Source organism: Thyridium curvatum, assembly GCF_004353045.1.
Source record: "Thyridium curvatum strain D216 chromosome Unknown NODE_15_length_556224_cov_80.126021, whole genome shotgun sequence".
Classification (NCBI taxonomy): Eukaryota; Fungi; Ascomycota; class Sordariomycetes; order Thyridiales; family Thyridiaceae; genus Thyridium; species Thyridium curvatum.
Window position 1 is genome coordinate 196704 of NW_022156770.1, and position 27414 is coordinate 224117.

The following is a 27414-nucleotide window of genomic DNA, read 5'->3' on the forward strand; positions in this document are numbered from 1 at the left end:
TGCCCCAGTGATACATGGCCAGCCCGTATACAGGCTCCAGATCACGTCGGTGAGAAATGCCATCACGAAAGAAGGCAGCGACGTAAACGCGGAACTTGTTACCGGTCATGGTTGCATCTTGTCTTGACACACATCAGTTTTGGCTCTCACAAATAGTCGAAACACATGACTATACTTACAGCAACAATTCGACTTTTGGGGGAAAGACAGGAGGATGTGTTAAAGTCAGGGGCCAGGGATATTAGCATCTGATGAACTGCGTGATTGATCACGGGAGACAAAAGTCAAGCGTGTTCCGTGGACTAAAAGAAACAGGTCTTTCGTCTAGCAGGAAAAGTAGAGCCCCGGGGTGTTTTGGATCTTTGTCTAGGCCTTCCCTCAGCTGAGGGCACCACACAGTGAGTGTAGCAGAGGAAGCTTCCACTCCAACTGTCAAGGAAGGCTCCATTCACGTTACTGAGGAAGGATAATGGTGAATAGTTGGCTCAGCCGCATTAACTCATATCTCGGTAGGCCCATTCACTCCTGCATGGCACAGATGCATGCATACCAAAAGGCCTAATGTTGTCCACAAACATTCGTGCTTTCTTCTCTCGCTAAACCCATCACCCCGGTCCTCCAGGTGAGACGACCACAAACTTGCTCTAGTTTGTAAGTATTCAGGTACACACAATTTACAATGGAATTTCTAGAAGTAGCAGATTTATCTCAAGGATTTCTGCCACCATCCTCAGGCCGGGTGGCTTACTTATTTCAAGAGGGAGCACAGTCGTGCAGATACTCCGGGAACTTAATACCGTACCAGCGAGCACCGAGGGACAAACAAACTAAGTACCAACCAATGAAATGCGGAGCCTGTAATAATAGTGGGGGTACCATCTACGGATGTCCAAGCACCAACATCCCAACACATCCCAACCTTCTCCCTCTTTCAAACTCAAGTCTCCTGAAGGTCTTCTGTGCGGCACACCTTGTCTTGATCTACTACCGCAATGCCTAGCCTGGATTCGCAAGCAATGGCAACACATGCAACCCCCGGCACTACGTGTCCCCGACGCGTTGTGCTTAAATCAAGGAAGCTCCCTGCCTGGCTTCGCCTGCGGGTGTGGGCCAGCCAATATCTCTACCCGGGGAAGAATCGAGCGGGTTGGGGCAATATCGTCCGCCTTCCCTTTGGCAAGGTCCTTAAAATCTCTACTGGGCGGAATGAGCTCGAGGCGATGGAATTTGTGCGTGCCAATACGTCCATACCTCTGCCCCGGCTTTATGAGGTGTACGAGCGGCCAGACGGTACGGTTGGTCTGGTGATGGAAGAGCTCCCTGGAGACGGCACTGAGTATGCCAACATGGGCCCTGAGCAAATCCAGGCGTTTGGTCAGGAGCTTGCCGGTTACCTCCAGCAGCTACGAAGACTGAAGCCCCCTGAAAAGGGTTTCATTGGATCCGTGTCGCAGGGTCCGCTCCTGGACTATCGAGTCGGTCAGGTTACCTTCGGTCCTTTTCACCGGATAGCCGACTTTCACTTCTATTTGCGTCTTGGAGGGCCGCTCGAGAATTGGACGAAGGACCCTGTGGTGAAGGAAGTTCACGGGAGGTCCGCATCATACAGTGTCAAATTCACCCACGCCGACCTCAACCCTCGCAACATCCAGTATCATAACGGCCGGATAGTTGGGATCATCGACTGGGAGCTTGCGGGTTGGTACCCCGAGTACTGGGAATATACCAAAATGCACTTCAACTATTGGCCTGCGTATGAGGACTTCTTCGCCGCTGTTAATTCCGAGCCGGGCATAGAGAAATACCCCGAGGAGCTCAGCGCAGAGCGAGATATTTGGCGGCTTATTAGCACCTGGGCTTATGACGACTTCTATGAGGATCCACAGAATGCTGCTACTGTTGCCGCCGCCATTGCTGCTGGGGCAGCAACTGCTCAGAATGAAGAAAGAGTCTAGCGAATATCAACGCCTGGTGCAGCAGCCGGGGCTGTGAGGATGCTACGAGAGGTTCAAAAATTTGGCTGAAGCCTGTGGAGTGCTGAGAACGGTGTATGTCATAGTTTTGAAGTGTCATCTGTTGACAAATTCGACGCTTTGAGGATATGCAATTCATTGAAATCCCAACATGTTACCAGTACCCGCGTGTCTGTTTCTCCTGGGACATTTGCACGCCTCCAGAAGATCTCCCGAGTTGACTATCGGTCCCAGAATGCACGTGTGGCGGGACGAGAGCGCATTGTTGAGGCGTTGTCAAGCTCTATCTCGGGCGCTTGGTAGGAGCAGTGGCTGAGATCTTCGTGATAGATTTCCACGTCACACACGTCTCCCAGTGAGCATACCATATATGAGGCCTGAAACTGCTCTATCTGTCACACAGACTTATAGCTTCGGAACCATTGAAGCACAGATTGTACTCTGGCGTTATTGGAATTAATTCTATTCTCCCCTTGAATTGGACATGGCTTCGGCACACTCGCTGGTAGCTTATGATCCCACTATGATATACTCTTCTCCTTTTCCTTTTGCAACAGTTTACAGTCATTATGATTCGAGCCGTCTCGCCGGACTTGAGGTCAGAAGAGCATATCTTGTGGATTAAAATAGAAACCTTGGCCTTGCTTCATCCGGCAGGAGTCATCCAGATTCAGTCAAGTAATCTCCTGATCTCACCAAAGGTGCCTGGGCTTGAGTTGAAGTGTGTTTGCCACTCACAAATTGCTCCCAGTATTGGAAGGTGTCACTCTCCAAGCTCAGGCTGCTACACAGTCTGGTCAGCGAATTAGTACGCCACGGTTGCATTGCCGTCCCGATGGATCAGGAGAGATGAGCTAAGCGCGAGTGCTTATCCCGGGCTCACTTCTCCCGAACGGTAATGTGAAGGACTTTGAGAGGTCCAGAACATCCCGATCGGGCCGTAGCCGATCATCCGGTGGCTTCGGATCACTCCGACGCCAGAGATCAAGCCACTAGTAACCTGTAAGAAAGCCACGAGGGTCGTGTGAGACTGTCAGCGTCGTGATGTCTGGTCCTTTTAGGTGCGGATAGAGTTCGGCCTGGACGCAAACGCGTGTTCTGTACCTGCGTCTGCTGCAGGGGTAGGGTTGCAGTGAAGGATCGTGGCAAAGGCTTATACACAGGGCACGTTGCATCTGCGAGCGTTTTCGGGCCTGGGAACTGCCCACGTACAATAGCTGCGCCAGGCCCTCGCGTCAAGCCCTTGAACTGTGTGAGGTTCTGGGCGTTGCCAGCCTTGCAGTCTTCGCCGAGATGGGAAGGTCACCTCTGATTCTCACCTGCAAGTACCCAAAATGTCAAGCCATCTCGGCTAGGGTCAGATTATGTTGGAAACTTCCAACGCAACCTTGCTACACAAGCTATGTTCATCCCTCGCTTAATCCGGTGGCAATATTCGCTCGAAGCGAATGATACGCGCATGCCTGGGAGTGACAGCGGGCTAGGGCTGAAGGCGAGTTCGAAGGACTGAGACCGGGCATCTGATGATCAGTTGCAAGTATATAAGTACGCAAGTCACCCACTGGGTTGACGAGACTCTTTTTCCATTAGCACATCTCTACAGAAGCTTGGACAAGTTAACAACTCTTCTTTATCTTGATTCTGCCACATAATATTGAAGCTATTTACCAAATTGAACTCTACCGCAATGCTTTCCCGCATCAGTATCCTGGCTCTCTTGAGCCTTGCCTCGAGCGTTGCTGCCTTCCCTCAGCCAACGCCCGTGGTTGGTCGAGATGTGGGCGAAGATACCGTCTCAGTTCCGGGCAATGCCATCAGTGTCGCCGACTATTGGAAGACCGCCATGCCTGAGGTTACTGAGGCCCCTTCGGCCGATGCCGCTGCTGCTGCCCAAAGGTTCACGATCAAGGTCACCAACAAGCTTGGCCGAGCCATCCAGACAAAGCATGCCCTCAACAAAGGCTTTGCTGACATCGTCTCCGGTGACAAGGGTCAGGGCGTCATGCAGAACGGTGCCCAGTCTCAGTTTGTCGTCCCCGTCGGCTGGGCTGGCAACTTGGCTGTTGTGGAGAATGGCGGTGGCCGCACCTTCTTGGGGGACGAGTCTCTGATTGAGGGTTCGTTCGTAAAGCAGGGTAGCAGCCCCAAGTTTGATATCGACGTGTCATATGTGTAAGTTACTTCTCTCCGGGCAGAACGGACAACTTGGGTCATGAGACTAAAATGCTCCGATAGCACTGGATTTAGTCTGCCCATCACATGTACCTGTGATGGTAAGACCGTTACAGGCTGCAACAAGTACCTCTGGTCGCTGAGCAAGTGTCCCAACGACAATGGTAAGGGCTCGTGCAAGAACCCCCACCGCGATATCAAGGGATCTGCAACCCCATTCTTCAAGCCCTGTCAGCATGCCGCCTACACCTACCCCGATGATGATGGCGCCAATGCCAATGGCTTGTGCAAGGGCAACACTATCACTTGCTGCGTCGGAACCAGCTGCCCGAAAAATCCCAAGCAGAGTTAGAAACTTGCATTGTGGGTTGAACAACGTCAGCAACAGCACCGTCAAGCTTCATGGGTATTATTCGAAGACAGACGCACTACTTTCTCTTTATATTAAACTTCTTGTACACGTCGACTATTTCTTCTCGATGTTCTCTGTAACTAAATACCGAGCTCTCAATCTAAACCTCGATTGGATTTACTGTATAGTGGAAATGACAATAGATTTTCTCGTGATAAGAATCAAAGAGAAATGAAATTCTGCGTCGAATGAAGGGAAAGAAAGAAACATCCAAGTTCTGACGGACCATAATGAACTGATGCTAAGTGTCGGAGGTAAATATTGAGCTCCAGGCGTGAACAGCGAGCGTCAGCATAACGGCGCCGCCTATCTGAGCTGGGTGTTGGGGAGATGGCTGCTACTGGCCAAGAAAAGAATTGTGGAACCGACAGCTGGTAGAGGCATGGCATTTGGTAGGCTGTTCGAACCGTCAATGAACACCGGAGTAAGCTGATCATCCGATGTTGGTCGGTTCACGCGTGCATGACACTATTGCTGACAAGCTTTCCCAAAGTCTGATGTGTTCTTGGTAGACCGATGCAGTCACGCCTATCTTGATTGGAGCTTTGGCTGTATCTCACGCCCTATTAGTCGTGGATCAACGCCCTACGCCGGTCTCGATGCCCGTGCCGTCTCAGCTCCGAAACCTGCAGCTCAAGCTCGCATTTGTGCATATCTCGTCAGCCAATGACATCGGCGTGTCTGCAACAGCTCCTTGTTGATAGGGCAGTGAGGTCATATCACCTCAACATGCCAGGATTCGATCCTTGCAAACGGTCATAAGTTATGGAGCGCGGATGCCTGCAAAGTGGCGCCCCGGGCGGAGGCGTGCGCTCGACTTGCACACAGCCTTGTGTCCCTCGGGCCAGTGATGCGGTGCCACACACATCCTTACCCTGCAGTGCACCCTGTCGCATCACAGTCAACACTCTGGCAGGCCGCATACACGCATGCACTTCCCCGGACCAAGGCTGCCTTGCAGCAAGCTTGGAGCTCCCAGGTGCTGATCATGCCATTGGGCATGGATGGAGAAGCCTACATTGAGTCGCGCGGGGAAGAGGATGGGCATGTGTATAAAAGGCCTGCTGTTCGGGGGCGATCTATGCAAAGCTTCTGTCCCAGCATTATCCCTGGTCTCCTCGAGAGCCATTCGTTCCACCAGTGATAAGACTACTAATTGTCATCACCGCACCATCGACCCTCGTTAAACCTATCCTCCTGTTTTGCAAACATGCATCTCTCGCTCTGCACTACATTGACCCTCCTCGGGGCCGTCGCCACTGCCCTCCCGGGTGAGCTTATCTCGAAGCGCGCCCTCACCCCACAGGACATCAATCCGCGGACAGGCTGCCCGGGCTACCTCCCCGCCGGCGAGTTCGAGTTCCCGCACTACATCACGCAGGTCTCCAAGTCCGAGCCCGACCGCTCCTGGGGCCCGCAGTACTTTGGCGTCTTCACGCCCAACGACGTCGCCTCCATCTTCAGCTTTGACGTCCCGGCCTCGCGCGCTGGCGCCAACTGCACCCTCGAGTTCCTCTTCCCGCGCCAGGAGCAGCTCGTCACCAGCTCGTACGAGTACAGCGGCGGCGGCAGCTTCTTCTTCACCGGCTTCAACCCGGGCAGCTGCCCCGGGCCCCAGACGACGTGGAACAACCTGCCCGCGCCGGGGCCGTTCCCACCCTTCCCGCCGGTCCACATGGAGCCCGGCAATGCCTATGTCATCGACATTGGCCCTTGCTGGGTCGGTGCAGGCACTTGTGTGGCTGGGATGACGAGCACGAATGATTCCAACTTTCGGTTCTTTCAGGACTTTAATGACTGTCCAATTGGCATCTACACTACCTACTCTTATCTCACTTGATCCGACGCATATCTGATCCAGACTGAGAGTATGGGTGGGATGGGAGGAGAATGGGAAAGATCAGTAGCACAGTACAGAGAGATTTTAATCAGTAGTCTAGTAATGTCAGTCCAACGTCCACTTTGCGAGTGGCAATCAGTACCATCATTGCTTTTCTTGGGTTGGTCGTATGTACGCGAATCAGTCGGTACCGTGGTTTTTTTTCTGTGTTTTCCCTTTGATAATGCCAGTTACTGATTTGGAACATAATTAAGAAAATGATGAGGCAAAAAAGAGAAAGCATCTCGCCTCTTCAACCACTCTTCTCGAATGTATGGTAAGGAGTGATTTGGGAGTGATTTGGGAGTCTATGGATGTCTATATAATTCCTCTCCATTCCTCCATCGAGTGTCGGTAATTCTTCACCCGAACAACTCTACCTACTCAGTCAAGCACCCTGCTACCTCAATATTCTCTTCTGAAAACACATCTGTTCTCGGAAGTCCTTCACTCACGATCTGAACCACGTCAGCTCGTCAATCTTCACGCGTATCGCCACCACGCTTCCCGCCTTGCTCTTGAAGCCAGCTATCATCACACGCTCTGCAACAAACATCATCCGACATGGCCAACACGTTCACGCTGCCGTTGCGCCCGAAGCACATGGCCACTTCAGCCAATACCTCCAACCACCACGACTGCGCCCTTTCAGAGCCCGCAGCCAACACGATACCTCGCGACTCAGCATTCGGCAGAATTCTGGCTTGGGATTTTCTGCGGCGCAAAAACGCCATCTACAAGCAACATTCTGCAGCAATGTCAGACCTTGCCAAGAAGCACAGCGCGAGGCTTAGGAATGACCTAGAGGCCCACTACCTCCTGGTACCGTCCTTCTTCTCAAGACCTCGGAGGGAGATTCCTCACGACCTTGTCAAGCTCCACTGCAACATCGTGTCAAAGGGTGTATTCACGAGCGATGGTCGAGTCCGCAAGCTGCCAGTCGTTCCCAAACACCTGCGGGCGAGTGCAGAGAGACGATTCCTTGAAGACGTGGCACATCTTCGGGAGGACTACGAGAGTGCCATGTCCTCTCTGGTGGAAGAAATCAAAGTGCTGTGTCCAGACCTTGTGCCCACATGCACGGGGCCGGTATAATCTCTTGGCATATGGCTCATATAGACACATATATCTCTCAATCAAACTCTCAATGAGCATATATCCTTAATTTCCAGATCCAGCGTCTGCATTTCCTTGGATGAGAAATCCCATGGCTCCCATCATAGGGGCGAGTGTGCGTGCCTCGGCATGGCCAACTTGGCATCAAGTCATAAAATGCTCCTCAGTCAACTTTGACTTCGTACCTAAACCAATCCTTCAGACATTCTTTTCACGCGCTCTTGTCCACCAGCCCAACCATCTCGTCAACAACAGCCTCAGGACGAATCACATTGACTGCGTGCCCCGCGCCGTCCACAAATACCCTCTTCACCTTGCCGCCCGCACCCACTGCCCGCTCATGCATCTGCTCCTGGAGCGCCGTGGGGATGACCACGTCCATCCCAGGGATGATTTGCACGGTAGGAATGTCCATCCACGGCTCGTACCCGAGCTTGCCGCCGTAGCTGTCGGAGCTGTGCCGCGTAAAGAAGGACAGATACCTGTCCCCGACCTGCTCCGCCGAAGGGCTCGCGCCCGTGAAGCTCATGAGCAGGATCTCGCGCGGGGCGGGAGGGAAGTACTCCCCCGGCAGGCCGGAGCGGTACGGCTCCGGAGCTTGTGACCCCATGAGGTCGCGGGCGGACTGGCCGAGGGCCGGGAGGAAAGAGGCCATGGCCGCGACGCCCACGACGGCGGTCTGCCTGCCCTCGGCAACGCGGGCGGCTTTACTGAGGCCGGCTAGCGCGGTGCCGACGGGGATGCCGCTATACGAGTGCGACGCGATGACGACGTCGCTCGGGTGCTGGGGGTCTTCGAGGATAGCCAGCACTACGGCTCGGATGTGCTCGGCGTCCTGCTCCATGGTGGCGGGGGGCTGCCGGGTGCCGTCATCGGCAGATAGTAGGGGGATGGTGCGGGCGTCGTAGCCGCGCTCGCGGAGGAGGGCGACGACGTTGTCGTCGTAGAAGCCTGGCAGGGCGAAGGAGCCCGGTACGATGACGAACGTGGTCTTATTGATTGCCATTTTGCTGTTGCATCACTTTCTGACCTTCTGGAGAACATGCGAACTCCGCTGTCAGAGTCTCTTTCCTGCATTACGGAGTGGTGGGGATATTGCAACCTTGGACGGCGTGATATGGAGCTCTCATTTGTCAGCCCGGTCTTACATCATCGCATTGTCCATTCAAGAGGCCCGCTGCTTGAATCCTCCCAGCGTTATATCGAGGCAAGGTTAAGGCAGAGTAGATCTGGAGGAGAATCATCAGGGTACACGATCTGGCTTTGGGAACAAAGGGGCGAGAGTCTGGTGTCTGTATGCTGTTATTCTATGACGGCTCCGGCTTGACCCTTTCCCTCCAACGAAAGATAGGAACTCATATTTCTAGCACTAGCCTTCTTGCTATTCCATATGCCACACTAGTCACTCCAATTTGGCACGCTCCTTGGTTTGGGGTGGTAATAGACTGCTGTTGCCTCGGAGGTGCTCCTTAGCCCAATTCATTCAAGCTCAGCAGTACCAAGCAGCTTTAATCAATCTTGATGAGTGAGCAAGAATAACTAACATTTGTCAACTCAGATCCAGTTATTCTATGATCTGGTCACGCCAAAGGTCGCTATTGGCAGGTTGGCGATGAATAACCTGTCTCGTTCGATGTTAGACACGTAATGCCATCCTCTTTTTTCCATCCTTTCCGGAAAGTCTCTCTCAATGCTGAATCCAAGAATAGTTCCCAATTAGTATTCCGCTTCCATTCAGTGCCTTTACATATTGCATCTCACCCATATCGTCGATCCAAACTGTGTTACATTAGTTGGGGGCTGGTCTTGAGGATCAGTAAGCAGATGTTTCACATCGGCCCAAGCCAGACCGCGAGCCGCGTGTTCGTGGTCTTACGGATCGGCCTGTTGGGGTCAGATTATGAGGGAGCTTCTCTGTATTGTAATCTCGGATCCAAGGGTTTTAGATTTGAAAAGCTTAGCATGCAGATTGGTCCGGGGATGTGTGATTACAGAGACTGGAGCCGCTCCGGATAATTTCTTGCAGATCCCCAGATGAGAAGGTGTGGGGACAAGTTCCTAGAGCTTTATACGCGCTGAAGGCTCGTCAGATTGTACGAGACATGCAGCATAGTGGCTCCAAGCATAGTGGCTCCAGTGCGCAGGCACCAATGTGAGAAGGTTGGGGCTGCCTCATCGATAATCACGGTGGTACTGTGGGCACACAGAAGGGGTTTATGCTAGAATCTCACAAGTGTCTTTCTCCTGAAGAGTCCATCAAAGAGATGCTCAATAACGCTTGAGACCGAGTGAAGGTCATCCCCAGCTCAATGCCCTCCATTGACACCGTTAGTTCCATTCGTCTCGCCTGTGTCGAGCTGAGCAGCAGGGTGATTCCACAGTTCCGAGACGTCATACTCTGGCAGCGCTTCAAAACTGCACTCCAGAATGCGTCGGGCCAGGATCACCACTTCCTTCTTGGCCTGCTCCTCCGAGATGTGAATGCCACCCTTGTTCTGTTCCCAGGTGATGGCCTCAACCTTCGCCCCTCCTCGGTTGATGCTGCTGTTGCTGCTGTTTCCGGCGCGTGGGTTTATGACAAGTACATAGAGTTCCTTGTCAGTCCCGCTTCTGGCAAGATGGATGGAGATATTTCCGCCGCTCTGTTCGTTCGCCGAGACGCGCCATTTGTCATCTTGGTCCTGGGGTTCAAAGCCAGCCTTGAGCTTCGCAAAGTCAGCGTCGCTGACACTCAGGCCCCACTGTGCTGTGGCAGGCTCCTGCATGGTAGTCATGTTGACGTGATCTAGATGGATTGTGATGAGATCGGCACGAAGGCACGAGGGGTACGAAGTGGTTACATACTCTTGAGTGAATTAGTGATAGGATTTGGACTCGGCGAGAGACAATCTAAGATCAGGTGACTAGCCAGTATGAAAAGAAGTGATGATCTGTGCTTTGAGTTGGCTGCCAAAATCCGAATGTCGGTGTCGAATGTTTATATTGCGTTTGATTGCATCGTGATTCTAGACCATGACGTAACGTGCCGTCATCAGCCACAAGCGTTCAACAGGCATATACCGCGCGTAATGGCCCATGGTACCATCTTACTTGCAGAGATGATTCTATATTGAGCCGTCTCCTCGGCTGTGCCACATTGAGATTCGATCCTCTGCTGACTCGGGTCGAACCGTCTTGGTCGACCCATCGATCCTTTTCAGGGGAGTTGATCAACAACTGCGACCCCAGTTTTCAAAGACAAGAGGGGATAGTACTATATGCCAGACAGATGGTCGCACAGTAAGCCTTTTGCAGAGAGATCAGCATCAAAGGGGTCGGTCCGTTTCTATCTGACACATATGGTGACATTCTCTCTCAATTGCATCTCCGCGGCAAGTTGGCGATAATGGACTCTGGTCTGCTCTTGTGGTATTACTTCAACAGTGATTTCTTGTCTCCTTATGTTCCTGGCTGCAAAAGAACAAGTACACTGTTTACCTGTTTAGCGACATCGACTTTACCTGGGAACTCAAATAATGCAAGTCACGTTGGCAACATAGACAGGTCACTCGTATGTAATTACAAGTCGTTGTACGAACGCGCAAATGCATATACTGAGTCGTCAAGGAGTTTTCCTTGACACGGAATGCAACACAGCCTCGGGGGCCTCGACTCGAGGGGGCCCATGTCCAAGTTCATGAGATCAGCCTGTGGCCGTAAGCTTACTTGTGGATATCTCCATACACGGGAAAGGCTTCATGTACTGGCTGCACATGAATTTATCACTCCATACTCGTTCCGAGCACTCCCTTGGGGGCGGGGACAACTACACCATCGTCACTCCTGGCTGCCAACCCTCGGAGTCGTCCTTGGGCTGTCTCTTAATTTAGAGGCACACTTCCGAGATTACTGAGAGACCTTGAGGCGTGTGTAGCTTTCCTTGATGCCAAATGAAGACGATGTGCGAGACGAGAGAGCAGTGGTGTGTATAAAAGGCTGTTCTTGCCCTCTCCAAGATGAACAACTCATATCAGCAACACAGCACCAGCCCTGACATCTATCACAACTTATATTCTTGAGCTCAAAACCTTCGAGTCTACTAGCCTTGTCGATCCAAGATGCACGTCTCTTCTCTCTTCATCTTCTTCGGCCTCGTCGCCTCGCTCGTGAGCGGCGTCGTGGCCGAGACCCTGTACCGCGGGGACTCGCGCGGGCCCAAGACCATCAAGGAGGCCGGGGGCTTCAAGGCCAAGGGCTTCGACAAGCCGGAGGGCACGCTGTTCGAGCCCGTGGAGGGCACGCTGAAGCACCCGTCGCGCGACCCGTTCATCTCGACGTCGGACGACATCGAGGTCTCCAAGAAGCACGCGGGCAAGGGGTACCTCTACTTCCTCGACTCGACCAAGATCGGCAGCAAGATCCACGACGTGGCGGCCGAGTACAAGGCGGCGGGCAAGAAGTACGGGCACGCGGACGAGAAGGAGTTCGCGGTCGAGCACCTGATCCCGTGGGCGGCGGTGACCAAGGTGCAGAAGAAGGACAAGGACGGGGTGTGGAAGACGCTCAAGATGCCCACCAAGCGGATGGTCGAGTTCCCCGTGGAGGATATCTTTGTAGACTGAGGTGTAGAAGCACGAGACAGGACAGCTTGAGCCTTGGAAACAGGATTCAAGAAGCCTACAAAACTACGGGATCGGATCGGATCGAATTTGGCTACTTTGAACGCAGGGGTGACGGAGCCTGCAGACATTCGCTCTTTGCAATAGCATGCATACACACACCACAGTCTTTTAGCTCTTCAAGAAACTATGTCATTCAACTGTCATGAACCTCTCTTCCGTCCCACCCGTAGACAGTTAGTTACAGGGAGTTTTGCATTGAAACTTATCTCCATCTCGTGTGACCTTTGCTGGGATGAGTGTTTGAGCAAAATGAGTTGACTCAGCACGAAACAGGAGCGTGGCGGTTGGAGGATCATGGGCTTCCTTTTTCGGACGTGATGTCCTCTCGGGATTTACGTACATTGGCAAAAGAAGATATGGCACGGTTGATTAATCGATTGCGATAAGGGGATGTAGATCCAGTCTAGCCCGTCTGACAAGGTCGGTCGGTAGTAGCCGTGGGTGATCAGCAGCCTCAGCTCGACCGCACCGAGACACAAGACGAGTATTCCCGGGCGACAACTGCACTGCAAATCTGTTTATTGGTGCGCCAGTGTGATAGGATGCAGCGTCTGAACGGATGGGATGAAAGGCGTCGAACAGGGGCCCCCATGGCCGCGATCAAATGCAGAAGCAATAAAGCCTCCACTCTCATTTGTCCGACGATTCCATTATCTGGCCTCTCTGGCGCCCGGATGGAGCCCCCAAGATCGAATGGAGCCCAGCCCTGGAGGATCTCCTGCATGATTGATCCAATTGATTTGATAGATGTGCTTTTCACTTGGCCTTATCCGTGGCTCCTTATCGACTCGCACCCGACCCAGCTACCTACGGAGTAGCCAATCCGCTAACGAAGCCTCCAAGGGTTCGGCCGACACGCACGCTCCCTGCCCACTAAAAAGGGGGGCCATTCAAGAGTTGGCGCGGGCTGGCGCGGGTTGGCGGGCCCAGGATAGGGACAGGTACCTGCTCCCACCACCAGGAAGGGGTGCGAGCCAGAGGTATCTTTTAAGATTGGTTCAGCTCTTAGAGTGCCCCGGAGCTGAGCGATGTGTGCCATTTCATGATGACCAAAAACCTGTGCCAAGCCGGGCGTGTCCCCTTTTTTGTGAAGAAAAGCATCACAACATTTTTGAATACAAGTAGATGAGATGAATGTATGGAGTAGGTACTTGTTAGAATGGACACACAAGGACATTGGAATTAACGACCCCCTGACGCCATCCGGGATGGATGCGAGTGCATGTACCGAATCTGCTTTGTTGCCCTCCCCTAATAACGAAATCATTTAGGGGTACCCTGGCCCAACCGCGACCCTTGTGTCGCCTAGAAAAATTCGAGCCTCAGTTATCATCATTAGCGCATCAGCAGAAGCATCAGCCAATTTGGATTGCATCCTGTCTTCAGGAAGCGCAATCAAAGATTCCCTTTGGCGTCAATTTGGACGATCTTGACTCCATCCATCCTACCTATCTATCACACAAATTGACTTCACCCACAGCAGTCCTCCTCCTCTTTCCTCCTGCACATACCTTACTCTACTTACGCCACTGCAGGTTGCATGCATGCACGATAATAAGCACACGGCAGTTTGCGCCGTTGCATTTACGACCACCCGCCTCCTCACGCCTGACCCTGTCCGGACCGAAGTGAAGCGAGTGTGAACGAGATACGACGAGACCTCTGCCCTCCACCTCCGTCTCACTGGCCTGTCAACTCGAGCTTGGCGGCGGCCCCCCTCCTCCAATTCTCGTATTGCCTGGAAAAGCAGCACACCCCCCCCCAAGCATCTTGGTTTCTTGGTACTTTGGTGGTCAGCAAACCTGCAAACCCGGAAAGCCACCAAAAGCCATCTCTGTAGTGCCCTCGCGGGAGTACCTAGCGCCAGCTAGCACGTCCCGGCAGACGCACCAGAGACATCCAAGGCCCCATACCAGTCGAGATAGTGGACCTCCAGCGCTGCTCAGCACCACTCTCAGCACCACATCAGGGCCACCTCAGCACCACCCACTCCCGGGTACCTGCCAGTACGGCTGCACTAGACTTTTTGCACGCTTTTTTTACACCTTGGCCTTGTCTCAGACCACAAGTCACCCGTCACTTTTTGACTCTTGTTGTCTGTTGTCTCTCACTCTCGACTCGTCTCTGCTGCGACGGTACTACCGCTCTCCTCTCTGCGTGGCCTTGTCGCTCTAGTTTTTTTTCTTTCCCATTTGGATCTCTTGCATCCCCTCCTATCCCCCTTTCCTCCCTCCTCCTCTTTTGTATCATTAGTTTCGTGATTCCAGCGTGGCCCCCGGCGTTTCGAGGCGGCCATTCTGGTGACACGATTCACGACACATCTGCGACCCTGGCTTCCTCACGACTCTCAGCCGCATCTTCCTCCTTCAGCGACCGGCAGTCACGCTCCCAGCATCGGAGAAGATCGTCCTCTGCTGCTGGTGCCGCCTCCCGACCTCCAGTCGCCGGCGCCGGCTTGACACTCCACGACTCGTCGTCCTCGCAGTACCTCGCTGTGCGCGAAGCGGGTCTGCCGCCCATTCCAGGTACGTGGACACTATTTTTCTTCTCTGGCTTTCTGGTCCAATTGCTACATGCCAGCTCCCCGAGACCCTCCTCTTGCCGATCACGAATACTCCTCACGGACATTCAAAAATGAACTCACACTAACCTCACTTTCAACCCTTCACAACAGGCACACCCAGCACCCCAATGTCGCTATCACGAAGCCCTTCCCCCGTCCCGGGTGGAGGATGGGCCAGCCCAGGACTCAACATCACCTCGAGCGGCCGATCGAGCCCCGCGCGCTCTGCCAACGGCGCCGGCAGCAGCAGCAGTCCGGTCGTCTGGGAGTCGGCGAGGTTAAAACAGGGCAGCTCTTCGAGCACCGGCTACCCGTCCTTCTCGACCCAGAACCAGGGCTTCTTCACCCGCCACATGCGCAAGCTCTCGAGCAGCCTACCGCGGTTCAACAGCGCCGGCAGCATCCACCACGCGCCCTATGCCGATAAGGAAAAGCTTGGTCGCGGTCGGTGGTCCAACAACCTCGACAACGTGCCGCTGCTGGGCCGCCTCAAGGCCATCTTTGGCCGCATGGGCAGGAAGTTGAAGCTGAGGCTGCTGATTGCCTTTATCGTCTTCCTGTGCATCTACATCTTTTACCATTCTCGTGAGTCCCTCCCTTCGACCTGGTTTCGGTGCATTGGCGGGCGAGATCTTGGCCAGAAAAGACCTCTTGGGGGTTTGAATGGCTTGCGTGGCCTTGACCCTCCCTCGCCCCGGGTGCTCTTGGCAACAGAAAGTGACTGACCACCATATCTCAACAACAGCGCTCGTCTACCACTGGAGGAGATCGGCGAAACTGGGCGGCGGCGAGAAGTTTGTCATCATCCTCGCGGCCAACATTGGCGGAGGTGTCATGGAGTGGAAGGGAGCTCGCGAGTGGGCCATTGAGCGGGACAGCATGCGTAACAAGAAGAAGTATGTGGCTGAATGGGGCTACGACCTCGAGGTTGTCGACATGAGCACCAAGAAGCGCTACGCCCACGAGTGGCGCGAGAGCTGGGAGAAGGTCGACTTTATTAGGAATGCCATGAGGAAGTATCCCAAGGCCGAGTGGTGCGTATTATCTCCTCCCATTACTACAACAAAAGTTTGTGAGCTGGAGTGACTAACCTTTTCTTCCCACCATGCTAGGTTCTGGTGGCTGGACCTCAACACCTTCATCATGGAGCCGCACACCTCGCTGCAGAGCCACCTCTTCAACCATCTCAAGGACCACACCTACCGCGACATCAACGTCTACAACCCCCTCAACATCTCCCACCCACCCACCGACCCCTACCTCGACGCCGACTCGCTGTCGCCCGTCGGCGACGGCAACATCAACAGCGTCAACCTGCTCCTGTCGCAGGACTGCTCGGGCTTCAACCTGGGCTCCTTCTTCGTGCGCCGCTCCGAGTGGACGGACCGCCTGCTCGACGTCTGGTGGGACCCGGTCGCCTACGAGCAGAGGCACATGGACTGGGCGCACAAGGAGCAGGACGCCCTCGAGCAGCTGTATAAGGCGCAGCCGTGGATCCGCAAGCACACGGGCTTCCTGCCGCAGCGCATGATCAACAGCTTCCCGCCGGGCGCCTGCGCCGAGAACGGCATGGACTGGCGCTACCACTACGACCAGAACGACCGCGACTTCCTCGTCAACATGGCCGGCTGCGAGTGGGGCCGCGACTGCTGGGGCGAGATGTACAGCTACCGCGAGCTGAGCTACTACCTGAACCGCACCTGGTGGGAGCGCTTCAAGGAGGACTTTCTGGCCTTGATCTGGTTCAAGATCACGGGCCAGAAGGTCAAGTTCTGAAGGAGAGAATCGACAAGACCAAGAAGAGAGCACCACCAAAACAGAGTTGAGGGAAGACACCGAACATCGATCATACGGGGATACAAAAAAGCATCATTCTTTTTTTTCTTCGATTCTCGCCGCGCGCGCTGGCATGGCAGCTCTGGCTAGAGCTTAGCAGCTGCCCACTGTTCTCACTATACCCTTTTTCTGTACGATTTTACAAGCCACGACTGAAGGAAAGGAGGGAAGATGGAACGAACGGGATGGGATGGGAAAACGAGACGACGAAACAACGGAGGCTCTGGCCACCCCCGACCCCTTTCTCGCTGTCCGGAACGACGATTGCACGAATCGATGTGTGTGTATGTATTGTGTGGGGTTGGTGTGGAAGAGGAGGATTTGGTGTTTTTTTTTTCTTTCATTGTTCGACTGCACTTTCCAGTGTGTGTATGTGTGTTTGTTTATTGCCCGTTCCTCTCTTTCTGGAGTTGGGAACACAGGAAAAGCAGGGATTCCAGAAAGGAGGAGAAAGGGGATGGTTGAGACCACACCCAACCCTTGTTCTTTCTTGTGTGCATTCGCGCACCGTCTTTTTTTGTTTCATGCATCATCAAAGACTACCATACAGAGTGTATGCATTTTCTACGGAGTACCGTTGTTTTACATATACTACTATTACTGCCTGCCATCTGGAGAGCATCCAGTGAGAGGGCAGGCTAGCTGAGAATTTGACTCGTTCCTGAAATCGCAAGGCTCCCAGATGATGTCTTCTTGGGTGACGACGATGACGTTGTCGTGTTTACCCCTAAGTCCCGGGAGATCGGGAGTGGTTTGAGATCGGGGTGCGAAAGGCGTTGGATCGATCTGCATATCCCGGTGCGGCTCTTTCGGGTGGGCGAGAGGCAGGATTCACATGCCAGCGGTGATCTACATGCCTCCGGGCCAGTGATGACATCGCCGACTCTACGGAGCGACGAATTACAGCTGGTCTGGAGACGTACTGTCGTCAGAACCAGAGCAGACCAAGGTGTTAAGGAAACAAAGACAACAATAACAAAAAAGGAAGCGCTTTTGGCTTTGTCGGAAGACGACGAGAAACCACATCACATGGTAAGGCCACACACACATCGGTACACCACCTTCAGCGCGAGAGCCTGCCTTTTGTTTTCGATCTCCTCATCATTTTCCCGCTTTGTTCTGAACCCACCCGCCACCCCTTCCCGTTCAAAACAATTGTCTCTTGTCTCTTCCAGCTGAGACCCTTTGTACAGCCCACACCACCAAGCCTGCCTGCCGGCCGCGCACGCGGGACTGATACCTAATAAGTAATGTAGGTACCTATGTAGGCACCGGCACCTAAAAATGGACGAGACGACGCAAAGGACCCCAGCCGGACCCAAGCCTAGCGCTGCCCCGACGTTGAAGAGCGCGTCTTGATCGCCCACGGTTGAGCACGCAGGAATAGTGCGGCGCCAAATTGGGTCCCAGGGTTTTTTCCTTCGTCCGACTGGAATGCTGGCCAAGAAAGGATCAAGGAATTTTCTCGACCAACCCAGCTGTGCCTGCCGCAGCTTTTTTTTTTTTTTTTTACCATTTTTCCAGCGAGCTGCTGGCTGGTATGGCTGCTAGCAGGCTGTGCTGCGGCTCGATGGTGTGCATGAGCTGGGCGTGTGTCCTCACGACCAGCTTGCGCGTTGGGTACATACGAAATGGTCATCTACCCTCGTGCCGCACGAGAAACAGAAGGGGATGCATTCGTTCAATGCCTTGAAAATTCCCCAGATGGTTCTCGAGGTCAAGAGGTCAACGGCTGAGCCGCAACTCTTCCCAACAGTCTACCACATGCCCTCAGTAACACCGCAGGAGAGCATCAATGCATCTAAAGCTGTAACTTCAAACTTGTATGTATTTGGTCTTTCTTTTCTACTCTTTTTTTGCAAGAAAAGGCAAAGCAAGACTTGTGTGTATGCTCAACTCTGATTTGTATATGTACCAAGCGAAGATAGAATCTATGATGAGAAGACTGGGTGTAAAAATGCAACAAGATGGGGGTTGAGCATCCGAATGTTGGGAAGATCGCACGAGTTTGGTATCAAGAGCAAACCAAAGAGCCAACGAATCCAAGCCATGCTCGTCCACCGCAAAGCCAAAAAAAAGAACGCCCATGAGTGCCAATCCAAGAAGGAAGAGGCCAGCTTTGGAACCTCGCAAAGCAAACAGAACAGACCAACAGAACACCAGCCCAGCCATTCATCATATGCATTTATATAGAAAAAAAAAAAAGAAATCATGGGCTTCATGCAAACATCCATCCCCCCAACGCACTCACTCAAGAGCTCTGAAACACCTTGACCGCGTTGATCATCCAGTACGCGTCGGCAAAGGCCCCCGGGTTGTTGGCCACGTACTGCTGGCACGTGGGCGCCAGCTTGCCGCACGTCGCGTCCTGGCCCCAGACCTGGCCCGCCCAGTCGCCGCACAGGTCCGTGTTGAAGACGACCTGGTGGTCGCGGAAGTGGGCGTCGAAGTCGCAGCCGGCGAACCGCGCCAGGGGCGGGCCCCAGCTCGAGGGGACCGGGTTCGGGCTCAGCGCCTGCGAGGCCTGCGGGCTGCCCCGCGAGAACTGCCACATCTGGATGGCCTCGGCCGTCCACTCCATGGCCACGACGGCGCCGCCCGCGGCGTTGAACCCGGCGCCGTACGTGCGGCTGTCGGCCGTCGCCTGCGAGCAGCCCGAGAAGCCGCCGGCGTGGCCGCAGTCGGTCGACCCGCCCGCCACGAACTTGGTGCTGCCCAGGGAGCCCGTGTTGGTCACAGAGCAGCCGGGCCCCGTGTGCAGCGTGAGCGAGTTGGTGGCCTGGCTGTTGACGCCCTCGATGATGTCGATCTCGCCGCTCGAGGGCCAGTTGGGGCCGAAGGTCCAGAAGGCGGGCCAGACGCCGCACCCTTCGGGCATGTGCGTGATGTCGGCGACGAAGAGCCCCCGGGTGTAGGCCTTCTTGGAGGTCACGCGGACCGAGGCGCGGCCCGAGGCCGGGTTCTGCGTCGTGTGGTCGACGCCCAGGTAGATCTGGTTGCCCGCGTAGCCGGCCAGCCCCCTGTTGTTGGCCACCTGCGGCGTCGTGTACTGGACGAAGCCGTTGGTCGGGTCCTTGTCGGTGAAGAAGGTGAACGAGTCGAAGAAGTTGCTGCGGTCGTAGTTGTCGACCAGCGTGTAGGCTGCGTTGGCCGTGCTGGCCGCGGCCGCGGCGCCGAGGATGAGTAGGGATCGTGGCAGCATCATTCTTTTTTGTTCTTCTTTTATCTTTCGTCTAGATAAAACAAGGAATTGTGTCGTCGGGTCCGAGGTGTGCTGCAGACAGACTGTCTTTCGAAGTTCGATCGAGTGAGTCTTGTCAGTCTGTATGTAGTGTCTGTATGGTACCAAGTGGCCAGGACAATGCTTGTTGATTGTCACTGTCAATACACTGGTTCTTTTTGTCTTCTTTATAATAGTGAAATGAATGGATCAAGCCGTTCTCAGAACTTGTTGACTTTGATGTTGGACAGAATGGGTGGCTGTACTGCTTCGCTCCCAAAAAAAGAGATGACTTTGGGTCTATTGTTCCTGACAATAGACACAAGAGAGACCAGGCTTCGTTGGACGACGACAAGATTGGTATCGTCACACGAGGAGTGGTATCGGGTAGAGAGTGAGAGACCGGTGGTCAGGGAAGCCAAGTAACTTTGAACAGTAATGAACAGGAAGGGGTACAAGAAACAGAAGAAAGGATCGTCGAGTTCCTTTTTAAGTGAGATGAGAATAGAACCGCTCCGTCACAGCCGCATAAGGAGGGACGACTGCGCAGGGGACTGGAATGAGGCTTAAAGGAAAGAAGGCTGTGATGCGTAGGCAAAGCACAGGAGAGAAGACGTAACCGACGAGACAGAGCTGGTGTTCCCCAGCCATGAGGGGGAACGCCGAGCTTCTAAATAGGTATCGAGGAGGACAAGGCACATGGCATGGGTTCAAAGGACTAGAGAGGTTCGAGGTGCACACATGCAACCCACTCACATACATCTCCTCCCTCAACGTGGACGGAGACCAAGACTAGTCGAGGTGGGCCAGGGGTTGGTTCACTTGACAAAGGCCGACGACGAAAAGCAGGAGAGGAAAAGCCGTGGGGCGGTCGAGCTACATGCCTCTGCCTGCCTCTCCCTTTGGGAGTGTAAGCTGAAGGTGTGGAGCCATGGCTTCTTGAAACGAGAGACAAGTGTTTCTCGGAAGGGCTTGGGTGGCTTCAGGAGAGACGGGCAGTACCTAGGCCGGACGAGCCACGAGATCTGTACTTGTGACGAGCGAGGTGGTGTCGAGCGAGACCCCTGGCTCGAACGAGCCTTTGTCGTCGTCGTCTTTCGTGGCCCCCGCATGACATTGGGCGGTTGGGGAGAGAGCTGGGTAGACAAAGACCAGCAAACAAAATGGGCTAAAAAGAAACAAGTGCAGTCCAAAAGGCCAAGCACAGGGGCCTCGGTGGCGGCTCCGCGCTGCTGTCGAGATCTTCTGATCGGCAGCCGGCAAAGACTGGAGCCCAGAGACAGGGGTTTGCATGCCTATTAGCGCTAGGCAAGGGGCTGGAGAGACTGCATCTCGAACAACTGCGCTCTTGCTAGTAATAAGCGACAACTGACTACTCGTATTCATCACCTCTTGTCAGTCCACTCGCCACTCGCGTGTCTCGCGTAGACAAGGAAGTAGACTTGACACGCCTTACTGTCCTGAAAGAATTTTCAATTAAGCAGAGTACGCGTCGCAACCAGGGAGAAGAGAAACCAGGTGGAACACAGGAGTGATGCCGAGGTCGAGTCAAGAAGCCCGCACGCGCGCGGGCGAAATGCCAAGGCCCGCAGCCACTGACAGCGAGGCTTCTGCCCAGGCATTCCCGAAGAGGGTGCAAGCGCAGACAGAGGAGAAGAAGAAGAAGAAAAACTGTGCGTTTCAGGATTGCAGTCGCGCGGCCAAGTGGTGCGGTGCTGGCATGAGTCGAGATGCCACACGCCGGCGCGCAGTCCGCTCTCGATGACGCACAGCCAATCATTGCAAGCCCGCGCGTGGAATGTGCCGTTGCCCGGCGCGGCCACTAACTGGCATTTTCGTCCGGTCCTGGCTAGCGCGACAGAAAATGGCCGCTCTCTTAGTGGGCTAATCGCAAGAAGAGTACGCGCCTGCCCCTGAACAGATCCACTAAACGCGCCCTCTGTGATCCCGTCTACAGTGCTCGCGGCCACTGATAGGCTGAGGCCGACTGACTGAGCACGCTGTGAAGCGCCCCTAATAGGTGGTCCCTGAAACGACGCCGTTCCTGCATGCACCACCTCAGGATGGATGAATGGATGGAAGACTTGTGCAAGCCTGAAACGAAACAATTCTGCTTTTTTTTCTTCTCTCCTTGAAGACCAGAAGAGAACAGAACACTTGCAGGAAGGAGATGGCTTCTATCACAACGGCCACCTCAGCAGACTCGGTTCTGCAGGGAAGAAGACCTCCTCGACTCTTACTCGGTAGTTACCCCTTGCATGAAGCTGATCGGAGACAAACGGAGGGGATTCCTCCCTCTTACCGAGACAGCAAACATCGCGCCTCCGTCTGTGTTACCCCCTTTCCTTATTACGCGTTTGCTCTGCCTCGATTGATATAAAAGGAAAACAACGAGGGGGAAAAAGGTGTTCGCTTGCCTCCTCATCCCCTCGTGCTACCACCCGGAAGATCTGACTTGCACCTCGGAGTGCAGGCCTGCCGCCCGCCCGCACTACTGCGCCCAAGCGCCGGCGCCAGGAACATTCGAGTCAAGATCTAACACTCTCTCCTTCTATCTTCGTCCTTTGCCGTGATAGCAGCATGCCGCAGGCGGGTAGAGAGCCAGCAGTGTTATCCGATGGGACCTTTTCCAAACGCGCGGGTCTGGTGGTGTCTCAGCACATCTGAATCGGGGAACTAGCGTAACGCATTGGCACAGCTCGGCCTCTGCGAGACACGCATCGGATGAAATCTTCAGCTGTCACAAGATCTGACATTTAGTCTCTAGCTTCGTACATCAGAGGAGAAGGGGGCGAGGGAATTATGTGTGTATGACGAAAATGATGCAAGTCGCTTCATGGTCGAGGCGGGAAGAAAAAAGGTGTGGCTTGTGGTGGTGGCTGGACCGCAGCATTCCTCTCCCTGGCTTTCTTCTTGCTTCCTGCATGTAGTCTCATCACGATGCCCAGTGCCATGCCTTTGCCATGACCGTCTGATGTCTGATCTCGGAATCATGGCCAAAAGAAGGTTGTCCTTGTGACCAGCAATTTGCTTCCCGCCGTCAGCTTACTCCGTCTCTGTCTTGCTTCCGTCATATTGAATGCGGCTCGCAGGCCCCCTAAACTAAGGGACGGGAAGAAAGCCACTGCAGCAGGTTGAGCGTCACCGGCTTCGTTTTCGCAGCCGTTATCGAGTGGCGCCATAGCCTCATGGCTAGAGCCAGGCGGTAATGTCTCTCCCCTCCGCCAGCAAGAAGGCTCATGGCTCAAAACAATCACCGGCAAGCCATACATCAGCGTGAGCAGAAATAGCATAGCCATACCGAACCATCTCCAGTCTTCGCATCTCAGGTCACACTGCTTCTCAGCTAGCCGCAGCACACGGAAGAACCCGCTCTCGTCTGTTATCGCTCCAGTCTCTTCGCGGAAACGCTCTCCGTGGCTTTCTGATTGCAGTAGCATCAGGCATCTGAGAACGAACACAGTGCTTGATTCTCGAAATAGTCTCATTACCTGTCGTACAAACTCTTTAGCCTCAAATCGCTAAAAAGAGAAACACATGCAAAGCCTAGACAACACCAATCCCATGCCAATGCCATGTCATACACACCATTAGTTTTTCCACATCTCACTCACTCACTGCCAACTCCTCTCCAGCAGCCCCTCTCCGCCTCCTTGCCCATCCGCCTCAACCTTCGTCGTCGTCGTCTTCTTCTTCTTTTCCTCTTCCTCGATCCTGAGGATCAGCTCCCCAAACAGCCCATTCGCCCACCCGAACCACGCCCTCGTCCAGTCGTCAGCGCTAAACGCATTCACCGTCTCGTGGATCACGCCCCATCCCCCCGTAGAGTCCAGCACCTGTCCCAGCTCCGCCGCGACCTCCTCCTCCACCGCCTTTTGCGCCAAGGCAGTCCCGTTCCCATCATCACTACCACCACGCTCTGGCGAGCGAGAAACATCATACGCCGTCATCCCCGCCACGATAGCAGCCATGGGCCACCCCTTCCCGGGACCCAGGTGCGGCCCGCCCACGGCCGACAGCACGGGGCCCTTGGCCCAGTAGGGGTTGTCCTCGCTCGTCACGAACCGCCGCGTGTTGCGGTAGATCTCGTCGTGCTCCTCGGCGCCGCGCCCGCCCTCCGGCAGGCCCCCGGCCACCGACGACCGGCTGTAGTTGAAGAGCGGGCTCGCCAGCAGCGACGGCAGGTTCGCGTCGTCCATGAGGTTCTGCCCGCCGAACCCGTCCACCTCGTAGGCGTACACCTCGCCAAACTTCTTGTGCCTGACGACGGCCTCGGCATCGATGCCGCGCCGGATTCCGAGCGCGTGGCTGCGCATGACGCGCGTCAGGCTCGCCGCGCGCGGGTCCGTGTCCGTCAGCCGGTCCATGATGTGCGACGCCTCCTCGAGGTACTTGGCCCACATCATGTTGGCCGGCACGAGGAACTGGTAGATGGTCGCGTCGTCCGAGGGCCGGAACGCCGAGCGCACCATGCCGTTCTCGCGGCTCGGGTTGCCCAGGCCGTCGTTGGTCAAGGTCTCGCTGCCGCGGTTTGTCCACCCCGTAAATGTCCACGCCGAGCTCTGCACCTTGCCGTCCTCACCGTAGGTGCCCTTCCGCATGGCGCCGGCGGCATCGACGGCGGCCTGCACCGCGTCGATCCAGGCGTACTTGCCGAAGAAGGCGGCGTCGCCCGTGCGCTCGTAGTAGGCTGTCGAGATCTGCAGGAAGGAGGCGAGCGAGTCGAGCTCCCACTTGCAGTCGAAGACCTTGGCCGGGTTGTAGGGCGGCTGCGGGTTGTTCTGGTGGAAGGCGCCGTTGTGCGTGGGTTCGATGCCCGACTCGGCGGGCGGCTGGAAGCTGTGGCAGTAAGGCGAGATGACGATGTAGCGCGAGTGCGAGTTGATGAGCCCGCGCCACAGGCTGGCCAGCGAGTCCGAGCTGTTAGACGCCTCGAGCAGCGAGCGGTACGAGTAAATCTGCGATGCCGAGTCGCGCAGCCACATGGCGTCGATGTCTCCCGTGATGACGTAGGTGAGTTCTTCGTCCGTACGCTCCTGGAGGATCACGCCGTCGTCTCTCGTCTTGTTTCTGTAACCCTTCCACTTGACCATTGTATCCAGCGTGTTGGGGTAGCTGTTCTCGAAGAGGCGGAACAGGTCCGGGTCCTTGATCACACCCTTCATGCGCGTAATCAGGGCCTCCATGCTCGGTAGATTGAAGCTGCGGCACTCGGGAGGCGGTCGCACGTAGGGAAACTTGCGCTTGCCCTCGGAGGGCGGGCCTGGCTTGGTCCGTAGCCAGCTCTCAAACTTCATGCACTTGTTTGTAGGCGAAGGGATCGCCGCCTGGACGACGGATCCGGCAGAGGAGGTTTGCGCGACAGGCGCTCCCGCTTGGGCGACCTCGGTCGGAGATACGGGCTCTTCGACGGGTCGGCTCTCGATCGGAACATTGTACGAGTCTTCTTCGCCGCCATTGCTACCGACCTGCACATTATTCGACTCGTCGTTGGACGCTTCGTTGGGTGGTTCAGCCGGAGGCGGCGGCGGAGGCGGGTCGTTTGACGGCTGCTGGAGGCCGTAGTCGGATCCGCCAGGTGCGGACCAGATCAGAAACACCACCGAGAAGGCGAGTAGTATGGCAAGGAGGAAGATTCGAGGACGAATCTGTCCACCCAGGAGCATCGCCATCTCGTTGCGATGAGCGTTGCGCACGCTCGTGGACCAAAAGCTCAGCTTTACGTGCAGGCAGAAGGACGACTCACTCACGCGAAAGCGTCGCAAGAAAGAAAAGAAGCGAGAAAGAGACCGAGGCTACGGGCTGCAGGACATGGCCAATTCTCTGTAGGTAGAGTCTCAATGGGACGTCAGGCAGCACACAAGGAGCTTGTCACTGCTCGCTCATCGAGTCTTGGTCTCCGTCTGAGCCAGAAGTCAAGTGAATCGCGAACAGAATGAATGTCAACCGCCACTTTGGGCGAGAGCGAGTGGCACAGAAAAATGGAGAGCTGGCATCCATGCATCGTGACCCTGAACCCTGCTCCCACTGCCACTGTAACCCCCGTCCGTTCCCATTCTCATTGGCACTGAGCCCATCAGCACCAGGTGCAACACGGGGTAAGTCGCAGGTGCCGAAACGGGTTAGGGCAGGGACGAGAATGTGTGTACGCAAAAGGGTTGAATTGCTTCGCTGGAAAAGAGTCCAGGCAGAGTGCCAAGACTTCTTGGCAGGCGGGGAGGTCTTTTGCAAAGGGGGAAACGCTCTCCTCTGTGTTCCGTATGTGTGTGAGAGAAAGAAGGTATGTGCATTGGATGAGAGCTCTGCCAGTGCGACAAGCCCTGCCTCTCGTCCATCAGGTCGAGAGGGTGGTGAGGGAGTGCCAGATAGATGCTCGAGAAAAAGAACAGATTCTCGACGGGGCCATGCCTCAATTGGGGGTCCAGCAGGGGTTCCCAAAGCAGCCAAGCAAAGCATGTCTCTCGTGTCAAGTGAATCCGTCCATCCGTTCATTCTCGCGCGCGTGCGGTGCTCAGCACCGGATTTGCTCTCTGACACTGGCTGGCGGTTGCGCCGCACTGACACCGCTGGACGACATTGCCGAGTTATCCGGGCCCAGACCTTCAGCTCACACGCCCACGATTGCCAGGCAGCATGGCTTTTCCCGGATAAAACCGATCATGCCAGACAGGCACGATAGCTTTCTTGTCGTTGAGTTTACAAGTCGATATAGGTAGTATGTAAAAAAAAGAAAGTACAGGCATGAAAATAAGGTTGGAAAGACCCCATGTGCGCTTTTCCGAGTCGGGCAAGGACCTGCGCTGGCCGCTCGTTCCTCCCCGCAGCATTCCACAACGTCCCTGACGCTAACAAGGCGGCAACGATTGACAATGATTGATCCGTCGTCATCCGGCACGGAACGAACCATGGTTGATAGCACTGAGGTATGAGTGTCCGCCTCACCGCAACACCACTGAAATCTCTGTAAGACCAGTTCGAAGACAGCTTCACCATGAACTCGATTCAACACGCAATAAAGAGACGGCCTGGAAGAACTGGGTGCATCGCAGATGTTCACTGATGCGGTTCTCACTGCACTGTGGATGGCGCTTGTGGTAAAAAGTACTCTGTCTACTCCCAAATGCTCTTTTCAGTCGGGTCCTCCATGTTTGCTAACCAAGAGCAAAGCCTCTACCACCTGCCTGTGTGTTGTAATAGGCCTGGGTCTCAAGGTATGTGGTCCCTGGTAGGCTCGCAATGACGGCCAACCCGGCCGTGGTAAGATATCCGTGATGCGGTACTTCAAAGTCAAGGATCCTATCATCTCCGAGTCAAGGCTTTACTTCCGTACCGGAAAAGTCCCGCATCTGAATGGATATGAACGACGTGCGACCTCGGAGAGTTGGCCTTCCTCCCCAGCGATCCCGCCGCCAGCCAGGATTTGAGAAACCGGAGAGCTGCCGCCACAAAACACGCAAATAGCCCTTATCAATGTTGAGAAAAGCATCGGAACACGAAGATCTGTAGGGAATAACACGCAATGGGGAAGAGAAAAGTCGATTCATCACATCGACTCCTGCAGCCAAGGAGTCGAAAAACCTGT

General features: G+C 54.8%; 10 protein-coding genes across 10 annotated transcripts; 6 read left to right on the plus strand and 4 right to left on the minus strand.

Moving 5' to 3' along the window:
• Positions 1-992: 992 nt before the first annotated feature.
• E0L32_003444 (uncharacterized protein) lies at positions 993-1955 on the plus strand (the record flags this gene model as incomplete). Its single annotated transcript, XM_031137745.1, has 1 exon — positions 993-1955. One exon carries the CDS (start codon positions 993-995, stop codon positions 1953-1955), a length of 963 nt encoding a protein of 320 aa, XP_030998593.1.
• A 1705-nt stretch (positions 1956-3660) lies between these two features.
• E0L32_003445 (uncharacterized protein) lies at positions 3661-4497 on the plus strand (the record flags this gene model as incomplete). The annotated part of the gene is made up of 2 exons (XM_031137746.1): positions 3661-4145; positions 4209-4497. The coding sequence occupies 2 exons, from the start codon at positions 3661-3663 to the stop codon at positions 4495-4497; spliced, it is 774 nt and encodes a 257-aa protein (XP_030998594.1).
• Positions 4498-5767: 1270 nt separating this feature from the next.
• E0L32_003446 (uncharacterized protein) lies at positions 5768-6397 on the plus strand (the record flags this gene model as incomplete). The annotated part of the gene is made up of 1 exon (XM_031137747.1): positions 5768-6397. One exon carries the CDS (start codon positions 5768-5770, stop codon positions 6395-6397), a length of 630 nt encoding a protein of 209 aa, XP_030998595.1.
• Positions 6398-7000: 603 nt separating this feature from the next.
• E0L32_003447 (uncharacterized protein) lies at positions 7001-7531 on the plus strand (the record flags this gene model as incomplete). The annotated part of the gene is made up of 1 exon (XM_031137748.1): positions 7001-7531. One exon carries the CDS (start codon positions 7001-7003, stop codon positions 7529-7531), a length of 531 nt encoding a protein of 176 aa, XP_030998596.1.
• A 232-nt stretch (positions 7532-7763) lies between these two features.
• E0L32_003448 (uncharacterized protein) lies at positions 7764-8558 on the minus strand (the record flags this gene model as incomplete). Its single annotated transcript, XM_031137749.1, has 1 exon — positions 7764-8558. One exon carries the CDS (start codon positions 8556-8558, stop codon positions 7764-7766), a length of 795 nt encoding a protein of 264 aa, XP_030998597.1.
• Positions 8559-9858: 1300 nt separating this feature from the next.
• On the minus strand, positions 9859-10326 carry E0L32_003449 (uncharacterized protein; the record flags this gene model as incomplete). The annotated part of the gene is made up of 1 exon (XM_031137750.1): positions 9859-10326. The coding sequence occupies one exon, from the start codon at positions 10324-10326 to the stop codon at positions 9859-9861; it is 468 nt and encodes a 155-aa protein (XP_030998598.1).
• Positions 10327-11649: 1323 nt separating this feature from the next.
• On the plus strand, positions 11650-12153 carry E0L32_003450 (uncharacterized protein; the record flags this gene model as incomplete). Its single annotated transcript, XM_031137752.1, has 1 exon — positions 11650-12153. One exon carries the CDS (start codon positions 11650-11652, stop codon positions 12151-12153), a length of 504 nt encoding a protein of 167 aa, XP_030998599.1.
• Positions 12154-14904: 2751 nt separating this feature from the next.
• Positions 14905-16552, plus strand: E0L32_003451 (uncharacterized protein; the record flags this gene model as incomplete). Its single annotated transcript, XM_031137753.1, has 3 exons — positions 14905-15361; positions 15522-15810; positions 15889-16552. The coding sequence occupies 3 exons, from the start codon at positions 14905-14907 to the stop codon at positions 16550-16552; spliced, it is 1410 nt and encodes a 469-aa protein (XP_030998600.1).
• Positions 16553-18863: 2311 nt separating this feature from the next.
• On the minus strand, positions 18864-19814 carry E0L32_003452 (uncharacterized protein; the record flags this gene model as incomplete). Its single annotated transcript, XM_031137754.1, has 1 exon — positions 18864-19814. One exon carries the CDS (start codon positions 19812-19814, stop codon positions 18864-18866), a length of 951 nt encoding a protein of 316 aa, XP_030998601.1.
• Positions 19815-23446: 3632 nt separating this feature from the next.
• On the minus strand, positions 23447-25504 carry E0L32_003453 (uncharacterized protein; the record flags this gene model as incomplete). The annotated part of the gene is made up of 1 exon (XM_031137755.1): positions 23447-25504. The coding sequence occupies one exon, from the start codon at positions 25502-25504 to the stop codon at positions 23447-23449; it is 2058 nt and encodes a 685-aa protein (XP_030998602.1).
• Between the last annotated feature and the right edge of the window lie 1910 nt (positions 25505-27414).